The 9,453-nt window shown below is 49.0% G+C and overlaps 1 protein-coding gene across 1 annotated transcript; it reads left to right on the forward strand.

The window, feature by feature from the left end:
- The first annotated feature begins 4,733 nt into the window (after positions 1-4,733).
- On the forward strand, positions 4,734-6,321 carry CD2H10orf120 (chromosome D2 C10orf120 homolog). Its single transcript, XM_030334289.1, has 3 exons — positions 4,734-4,918; positions 5,113-5,188; positions 5,578-6,321. Exons 1-3 carry the CDS (start codon positions 4,734-4,736, stop codon positions 6,319-6,321), a joined length of 1,005 nt encoding a protein of 334 aa, XP_030190149.1.
- The last annotated feature ends 3,132 nt before the right edge of the window (positions 6,322-9,453 follow it).

The following is a 9,453-nucleotide window of genomic DNA, read 5'->3' on the forward strand; positions in this document are numbered from 1 at the left end:
GCTTGTGTCAAGAATACATAACCAAGTCCCACATACCAACAAGAAAACAAAAGCTTATTAGAAAAAATGGCCAAAAGACTTGAACAGACATTTCACAAAGGGTAAGCTCAATGGCCAATAGAAAAGGTGTTCGGCATCATTTGCACCTGGAAAAATGCAAACTAAAGCCACTGTGAGATACCACAGCATACCCACTGGTGTTGACAAGGGGGGATCATTGTTGGGAGTCTATGATGGTGGAAACTTTGGAATGGAGCTGAGAATTTTCCAGGAAGTGGAAGCTACACATACCCCAGGACCCAGCACCTTGCACCCCTAGATTTGCACCCAACAGAAAAGCATGCCCATAACCCAAAGAGGCATGTATGAGATGGCTCCCCAAATCAGAAGCAGAAGACAGCTTGATAAATCGTAACAAAATCACGCTAAGCAACAACGAAAATGAGCTAAAGTCAAACATATCAGTAAGAGTCTGAAAAACATAATGCTGAGGGAAAAGAGCAGACGCAAGGGAATACATACTGTATGAGTCTTTTACTACACGGTTCAAAAATGGGTATAATTATGCATAATAATGGAAAACCTATTAACACGCTCCAAAAACCACTCAAACTCATCTGTTTTTAGTGCTTATTTTTGAGAGACAGAGCACAGTGGGGGAGGGGCAGAGAGAGAGAGAGAGAGGGAGACACAGAATCTGAAGCAGGCTGTCAGCACAGAGCCCGACGCAGGGCTTGAACTGACAAACTGCGAGATCATGACCTGAGCTGAATTTGGGCGCTTAACCGACTGAGGCACCCAGGCGCCCAAATCTCATCTTTTTTTTTTTTTTAACGTTTATTTATTTTTAAGACAGAGAGAGACAGAGCATGAATGGGGGAGGGGCAGAGAGAGAGGGAGACACAGAATCGGAAGCAGGCTCCAGGCTCTGAGCCGTCAGCCCAGAGCCCGACGCGGGGCTCAAACTCACAGACCGCGAGATCGTGACCTGAGCTGAAGTTGGACGCTTAACCGACTGAGCCACCCAGGCGCCCCCCAAATCTCATCTTTAAAAACCTGGTAAATGTAAGTAGGTTTGATGGTTAATTTTATGCAGCAACTTGGCTGGGCCCAACTGTATTTTGGTCTGATCCATTATTCTGGATGTTTCTGTGAGGATGTTTTCTGGATGAGATTAACATTTAAATCAGTGGATTTTGGGTAAAGCAAACTGCCCTTTATGACATGGGTGGGCCTCATCTAATCAGTTGAAGCTATGACTAGAAGAAAGACTGACCTACCCAAGCAAGAGGAAATCCTGCCAGCATGTCTGAGCTGCATTAAATGCTCTTCCCTGAGTCTCCAGCCTGTCAGCCCACTCTGCAGATTTTGGACTTTCCGGCCTCCCTAATCCCGTAAGCCAATTCCTTAAAATCTCTCTCTCTCTGTACAACCCTGACTAATACAGTAGGTAAAAATAGATGAGATGTATGTAAAAGGCACAGGCTATGGGGCAAAGACATAAAATAAACATGAGAGTAAAAGATAGAGGATTAAAATGACAGGCAATGGAAAAGGAAACATGGAAAACAAGCCAGCATACGAGGTTGATGACTGAATAAAAACACGCACAGGGGTGCCTGGGTGGCTCAGTTGGTTGAGCGTCTGACTTCAGCTCAGGTCACGATCTCGCAATTAGCGAGTTCGAGCCCCACGTCGGGCTCTGTGCTGACCGCTCGGAGCCTGGAGCCTGCTTCCGATTCTGTGTCTCCCTCTCTCTCTGCCCCTCCCCTGCTCATACTCTGTCTCTCAAAAATGAATAAATGTTAAAAAAAATAATAAAACCAAAAAAGCAAGACAAAAGCAGGTACCAAGGTAACAGGAATGCAACCTAATGTAAAACTGATCATGGAGAAATATCTTCAAAAAAAAAAAAAAAAAAGAAAGAAAAGAAAAGCTTGGGAATGGCAATGAGAGAGGGGGTGGGGAGAAGGAAGTGGACTAAAAGCCAGTTAGTGGAACTGAGCGAAGGAAGAATCAGTGTCCCAGTGTCAAGACCTGTTGCCATGGCGACACCCTCCCAGGCAGAGTGGCAGGGTCCTGATGTCTGGAGAAGCTGGATCCTGGCCGTGGTACCCTTTCCTGTCCGACCAGGCTGCTGGCACAGGGGCAGACCTAGCCTATCCCCCATCAGCCCACAGCCCAGAGTAACCCCTGCTGATGTCTCTGCGTATTTCCTGCTAGTCCTTTTCCCTCTTGTTTATTTGTGCATTTATAGTAGCCATATCCTATTCTATGTACATTTTGTATTATGCTTTTTTTAAAATTTTTTTTCTTAAAGTTTTTATTTATTTTTGAGACAGAGAGAGACAGACCATGAGCAGGGAAGGGGCAGAGAGAGAGGGAGACACAGAATCGGAAGCAGGCTCCAGGCTCTGAGCCATCAGCACAGAGCCCGATACGGGGCTCGAACTCACAGACTGTGACATCATGACCTGAGCCGAAGTCGGACGCTCAACCGACTGAGCCACCCAGTCGCCCCCATGCTTTTTTTTAAAGATCACATTGCATCAGAAGTACATTATTGGAAATTTTGTCAAAGACTTGCTTTTTGATAGCTACGTAATATTCCAGCATATATCGCTCATTGGTTGTTTCGCAAATATTTGTTGAGTGCGTATAAGGTGTCAGGTTGTCGTGTGGCTTGTGCAAAGCCACTGTTCATCCGCAGCTAGTGTGGAGCAAATGGCTGAGTCACTGAATGCATTGCAGGAGGTATTTGCATTACTGCTTAGAGGTGCTCGTTGCTGATTCCTGGGTTTGGAGCAGCTCCAGGTAACTGAACTTGCCTGTGCGAACAGGAGGAGCATCACTGTATCTTAGATGGTGCCCATGGGTATGAGCACCAGCCCACGTTCTAAATCTCCCCACTCCGAATTTCCTGGCGGAGGCAAAGGCAAGCTTTAGGACCGATGCTTGTCAGAGACCAACTCTTCCATGAGCTTCTGTTTTCCATTTTTTCAATGGGTAATGCACTCACGTGGTTCTGAATTCAAGACAGAATAACGTGCACAATGAAAAGGCTCATTTCACTACTTCCTCATCTGCCGGATACCCACCTCAGGTAACCATTTTTATTAATTTTTTGTGTGTATTAATCTAGATTTTCTTCATGCAAATATGAATGCACATGCTTATTTTTTTTTCCTTTCCAACTTAAAAGGCAGTCTACAACTTACATACTTTCGCACGTTGCTTTTTGCATTTAACCATATTTCTTGGAGATATTTCCATATAAATACAGACCTTCCTTCCTTGATCTTTATTACTCCCACGTAGTATTCCAGTGTATGGTTGGCCATAACTCTAACCGATCCTTATTAATGGACATTTGAGTTTGTCATTAGGTTTTTTTTTAATTTTTAAAAATCTTTATTTTTGGGGCGCCTGGGTGGCGCAGTCGGTTAAGCATCCGACTTCAGCCAGGTCACGATCTCGCAGTCCGTGAGTTCGAGCCCCGCGTCGGGCTCTGGGCTGATGGCTCAGAGCCTGGAGCCTGTTTCCGATTCTGTGTCTCCCTCTCTCTCTGCCCCTCCCCCGTTCATGCTCTGTCTCTCTCTGTCCCAAAAATAAATAAACGTTGAAAAAAAAAATCTTTATTTTTGAAAGAGAGACAGAGAGACAGAGCATGAGCAGGGGAGGGACAGAGCACAGAATCCGAAGCAAGCTCCCAGCTCTGAGCTGTCAACACAGAGCCCCGACGCGGAGCTCGAACTCATGGACCGCAAGATCATGATCTGAGCCAAAGTCGGATGCTTAACCGACTGAGCCACGTAGGTACCCCTGAGTTTGTCATTAGGTTTGTTGTCCCAAGCAGGCTGTGTTGACTAACCTTGAGCATATTTTATTATATACACATACTGCTGGGTCAAAGGGTAAATGTATTCGGAACGTTTATGTTGCCAAATTACTTTTAGTAGGGGTTGTGCTAATGTGCATTCTCACCAGGAATGCTTTTGACCCAAGATAATTTCTTACTGAGTCGGCAAGCCGAGCGTCTGCTCTACACGAGGCCCCATGCTAAACAACAGCAGCACACGAATAAGATGCCTCTGGGACTTCCTTTTGAGCAGAGGGAGAGACAGAGTGCACAACCAAGTCAATTTGTGATAACGTGCTGGAGCATGGCACCAGGACTGTGAGAACGTGGACAAAGGAGTGATTTATCCCGCAAGGAAATCTTCAGGGGAGGCACAGGTGAGCCAGGCCCTGAAAGCAAGTTGCCAAGGGAGGAGAGAGCTGTCTGAGATATGGGGGAGAGGGGCGGCGGGGGGGGGGCATGAACAGTAGCTGAGAAGCTCATTCCAAGGGCCATGGATCGAGCGCTTTGATGGAGCTTGAGGAATTAAGATTGCAGAGGCAAGCAAGGACCTGAGAGAGGCTGAGTCTTCACCCTGAAGGCACTGAGCAGTCTTTGTGGGCTTGTAAGCAGCAGCAACGTGGTTAGAATGTCCCCCTGCCACGTGCTCTGCCCACTCTGGTCCCCTGGATTCCACCCTTCCAGGCACATGGTCGTGTGTGTCCATTTCACCCCAGGGCATCATCTGATACCTAAACTCAGACCTCACAATAGGCCCCAAGTAGGCCAGTTATGATGCAGGAAGAGTTCGTAACTATCTCTTGGGTTCCCGCTAAAATGTCCTAGAAAGAAACTCCAGGCGTTAACACCTCCCATCCTCCCGTATTGCCAGAGTATGATCAGGGAATGGGAGAATGGCTTCCAGAAGACTGGGAAACAGAGGCCCCAAGAAAGGAAGGCTGCAGAGGGCAGGTGGAGGATGAGTGGAGCGCCAGTCAGAATGTCTAACACAAGCGATTCCTTTTGGGATAAAGCCCCCCTGTGCTGTCAGCGGGGTCTGAGTTCTACTTCACTGTTGGGGTGAGCAGAGCCTGGGCTTCGGGTCCTGTCCTTCCCACCCCTCCCAGAACGAGCCAAGGGGAGGACCCCACCTCGGTCACCATGGCCCTCGCCTGTCTAAGGCAGGGCCGCCCTTTGTGACGCTTCCGACCCCAAAACTAAAAGTCGTGACACCCTTCCTGGGGTTCTCCTACACCTGACTCTTTGCCTTTCAGGATATGGACCAAATCCTACAAATCAGATCCACGCATCGCCCTCGGAAAATACTCCCCCTTGGAAAAAGAGATCCTAGTAAGTGTCCTGAAGCTGATTCGCAGGGAGGCCCCGCTGGAGCCAGGCAGCCAGGCTGGGAGGGGTGGAGCCAGAGGTTCAAAACCCACCAGCAACGGACATACAAGGTTCCCAGTGGCCTCGAGTCCGCTCGAGGCTTCCCACACTTGCACTGCAAATACTATCTTGTTTCAAAGTTCTGATTAGGAATAGCACTGTGAGGGCTGCTGGCTTGTAGGTAAGGAGAGTCAGGATTTGAACTCCGGCCTGTCCGACCCCAAAGCTCCCACCGCAGAGGGGCCCAGACACTCAGCGGCAGGTGGGGACAGGGGCCACCAGGCAATTCTTTCTGGGGGCACCCCCTGCTGCTGCCCCGTTGAGATTTTTGATAGTCCCCTTCACATTGTCAGCGGCTGGGTGGTGTACACACCACGGCGGCAAGGAGATTTCTGACCCACAAGCAAGAGGAGGAGTGGGAAATGCTCAAGGAGCTCCAGTCGCTGTCTCCGGACTACAAGCGGGCACTGGAGTTCGGAACACAGCATCCCCGTCCCTGTGCCGCCTGCAGGCCCCTGGAAAAACTATGGACAGCCAAGGTGATCGTGCCCCCAGAGGAGTTCAGAATGCCCCAGCGCGAGAAGCTCACTGTCGTCAGGCACGTAGAACGGATGCAGCTTGCTCGAGCCCTACGGAATAAGCAGCTGTTGCCCTACATCGAGAGGCTCAGGGGCTCTTCGTTTCTGTCTGGAGGGGGCCTGGGCCCAACGGCAAAAGACAAGACCAGGGAAGACGAGGACAGCGAGGTCGTGGCTTTCTACGACTCTGCCAAGCGAGAGGAGAGAGGCGAGGCAGAGAACAAAGCCACAGGCAGAAGAGAAATAAAAATGAACGTCATCTTCAAGTCAGAAGAACCGAAACAATGTCTCACATGCCATCCAAATGATCAGAAACCGTTCTTCCCCACCAAGAAAGCGGAACGGTCCATCACTGGCCTAACCAACCGAAATCTTTTCCGCTTAGCTGAGTTCCCTGGTGACCTAATGCTGATGAGTCAGGATTTTATTTCCCGGGGGGTCCACCCCGCTGATATGACAAAGGCCAGCCTCCTGGGGGAAGACAGCATCTGGAAAGGGTACGTGCACAAAGCTCTTTAGTATTAAAGTCTTACGTATTGCCATGGTAACCAAAGACCCTGGTCCTTTTCACTCCTGCAGCTCTGCCCCCGGGGTCCTGGGGTCTCCAGGCTTCTCAGGGTAACACCTAACAGCAAGGCTTCCTGGTTTCAGGCATCTCTTCGCTCTTGGCTCTCAGCTGGCCCCGTCATCCCAGAGCCCAGGCCTTTCCAGCATGCAGGCCTCTCCGCTTTGCCTTATTTCCAGGGGTCCTATGTCAGTTGCCCACTCCTGTGAAACGAATCACCCCAAATCCAGTGGCTTAAAACAGCAATCGTTAATTTAGCTTGAAATCCTGTGGGTCAGCAATTTAGGCTGGGCTCAGTTGGGTTCCTCATGTGTCCACAGTCAACCACGGGTCAGTTAGGTGACTCTCCTGAGGGTTGACAGCTATCAGCTGGGTCAGTGGAAGTGACTGGGCCACATGCTTCCTTGCCGCAGCAGGCTGGCCCAGGCCCGTTCACAGGGCCACTACGGGATCCAAGAGAGTAAGTGGATGTTTGCAAAGCCCCTGAAAGCCAAGACTCAGAACTGGCACACCGTCCCTTTGTCACATTCTGTTGGCCACAGCAAGATACGAGGGTGGGCAAGTGGACTTCATCTCTGGATAGGAAGAGGAGGAGGGTCATACTGCAAAGGGCATGAACACAGGGAAGCAGGTATGGCCGGGGCCATGACTACAGTCACTCCACCACTGAGTCCCTGGAGCTGGGACCAACCTATAGCCCAGATGGGGAAAAGAATGTTACTCCAAGATAAGGTTGCCCAGCCAGAAAGTCTAGAGGTCAGTTCCATGCTTCCCACTTCTTAGGGAAGCAGCTCCTACCTATGAAGGTAAAGCCCATCTGCTCCTGGCCGCCCTGCTCTTGAATCTAACCAGGGGACTTCCACCTTCCTTCTCAAGCCAAGTGCAGGCACAGGGCATGCACGGATGCCGTGTGCACAGTCCTCTGGGCCTGTCTGCAGGTGGGTCCAGGGTCCCTGAGGTCAGCTCTTGCTGCTCCCATTAAGGCCCTGCCTGTGCCCCCGAGGTGGCAGATCCAGGAGGCAGCACCCGGGGCAGCACGTTTGGCACCTGAGAAACAGGACACACTCATTTCTTATCTGCATCTGAAGCACAGAAAGGTCTTTCAGTGAATTACACTCGGTCCTCAGCAATCTGCGCACAGTTGGAAAGATGCCGAACCTGCGCCCATGGCCCGCAGCTTCCTGGGACAAGGCCAGATTTCTCTCTGGCTCCCTCTTCTGGGGTTGGGCACGGGGTTCTCACGTCAGCTCCTTCAGAACCCCTGCTGCCCTCTCCGCAGAGGCTGAGCCATGGGCAGGAAGGGGGCTTCTCTCTCTCCCAATTTCCAGGATAACTCTGTTGGTCACAGGGGCCAACTTAACCTACTTCACTTGAAGCATTGTGTAGGTAGATGCTGTGGCTCACGATTCAGGGTGTCAAAATCAGGTGAGCAAGGTGCACACACCAGCTGTGTCTTTTCACGATGTCAGCTTTATTCAGTCATAAAGCAAGGTTGTTAACATTCCAACCTCAATGACGTTCCGCGAGGCATTTAACTTGGCTTCATACACGTCGCACGAGACAAAACAAGTCATACATCAGGCCATAAACAACAAGGGAGGAAGGTAACGTGTCCGTGAGCACGCCATTGGTCTGTGGACTTAGTCTGGTCCTGGCCAGCCCTTGGCGTTCTCTGCTTCTTATGTTCAAAGAGTGGAAGATCCCAGTGTTCAGACAGCAGTCGGGCAGAAACCTCGGGGGCAGTTGCCCTTCTTATGCGGTCAGACGTGGAGTCGAGGTCTGGGGAGTCTGACAGTTTCCTGCCAAAGTCCACCCTTTTTAAAATTAATTAATTATTAATTAATAATAATAATTCATTATGTTCATTCATTTTGAGAGAGAGCATGCACGAGCAAGTGAGGGGCAGATAGAGAAGGAGAGAGAGAGAGAGAGAGAGAGAATCCCAAGCAGGCTCTGCGTTGTCAGCTCGGAGCCCGGAGCGGGGCTCGGAGCCACGATCCATAAGATCATGACCTGAGCCGGAATCAAGAGTCGGATGCTTACCTGACTGAGCCACCCAGGTGTCTCTAAAAGCCCTGCCTTTGAAAAGCTTAATCCTTCAGAAACGTCTTCTGGTTCTACTGATTATTAGTTCCGGGTTCTTTCAGGCTCTCTTGGCCTTGCTGATTATCAGTTCTTGTACCTCGAGTACACTCTGGTTTTAGCGATACCTATTCTCAGTTACTGCTCTTTGGCTCTTTACATCACTGCTTGACATGAGTGACTCCGTCTTGCTCTCTACACTATTCCTTGTCTCAGCCTAAACATCACCTCCACAGAGACAAAGGTCACCAAGTGCTTCATATATCTGGGCTTCATCGACAAGATGAAACAAGTCGTCCGCCCTAAGCTTCCCCACCCCAACACCCGCTGGTGAGGAGGAAGTAGAAAAAGATAGTTATAACGATCTTTCAGCACAGTGTCCCCCAAAAGCAGAATATCTGATGAACTAAGCCGATTTCCTTGTTCCTTGCCGGGGAAGTCTTTTTGACCTTGAACTAACTTGGACTTTTCTAGAGGGCTCCTGGAAAAACTCCAAAGCATTTGTTCTCTCTCCTTATAAAAAGAAAGATATGAAAGTAATTAGGCTTATTTGACATGTTAAATTACATGGAAACATTGTCTGATAATGTGATGTCTGACCCCTTTAGGTTATATTGGGATGGGTACAAATTGTTAATATAAGTTTTCTAGAAACTGTATGACATCCCTTGACATCTGTCCTGGCACAATGTTACCAGTCATTAATTCTAGTTGTTAACTTAAAATGTTGTGTGTCACAGAAATAATGAAATCTCCTTGTCTGTTGCATTGTGATGAACTCTCATCGGATCTTTAACCATGGCCATTTTTGAGGCTTTTGTGTTTTACAGACCATTATTCTTTTACTCTGGTGCTTTTGTAAAAAAGCTCCATTTTCCAAAAGATTCGTGGAAGGAACATGACAAGGGGAGGTTTCTGATAACTTTAAGATCATACCACTGATCTGGGTGAGAAATTCCAGAATTCTAGTGAAAAACCTGGGTTCATAAAACCACTAACAAAAG

Source organism: Lynx canadensis, chromosome D2 (assembly GCF_007474595.2).
Source record: "Lynx canadensis isolate LIC74 chromosome D2, mLynCan4.pri.v2, whole genome shotgun sequence".
In the NCBI taxonomy this organism is placed as follows: domain Eukaryota; kingdom Metazoa; phylum Chordata; class Mammalia; order Carnivora; family Felidae; genus Lynx; species Lynx canadensis.

What these genes read in the sequence shown, in the direction of transcription:
- CD2H10orf120 (XM_030334289.1), top strand. Translation starts at nt 4,734, where the DNA reads ATGATCAGGGAATGGGAGAATGGCTTCCAGAAGACTGGGAAACAGAGG. An exon ending in AGTTCTACTTCACTGTTGGG is followed by an intron (nt 4,919 to 5,112) that starts GTGAGCAGAGCC and finishes TTTGCCTTTCAG; the next exon opens with GATATGGACCAAATCCTACA. An exon ending in CCTTGGAAAAAGAGATCCTA is followed by an intron (nt 5,189 to 5,577) that starts GTAAGTGTCCTG and finishes TCACATTGTCAG; the next exon opens with CGGCTGGGTGGTGTACACAC.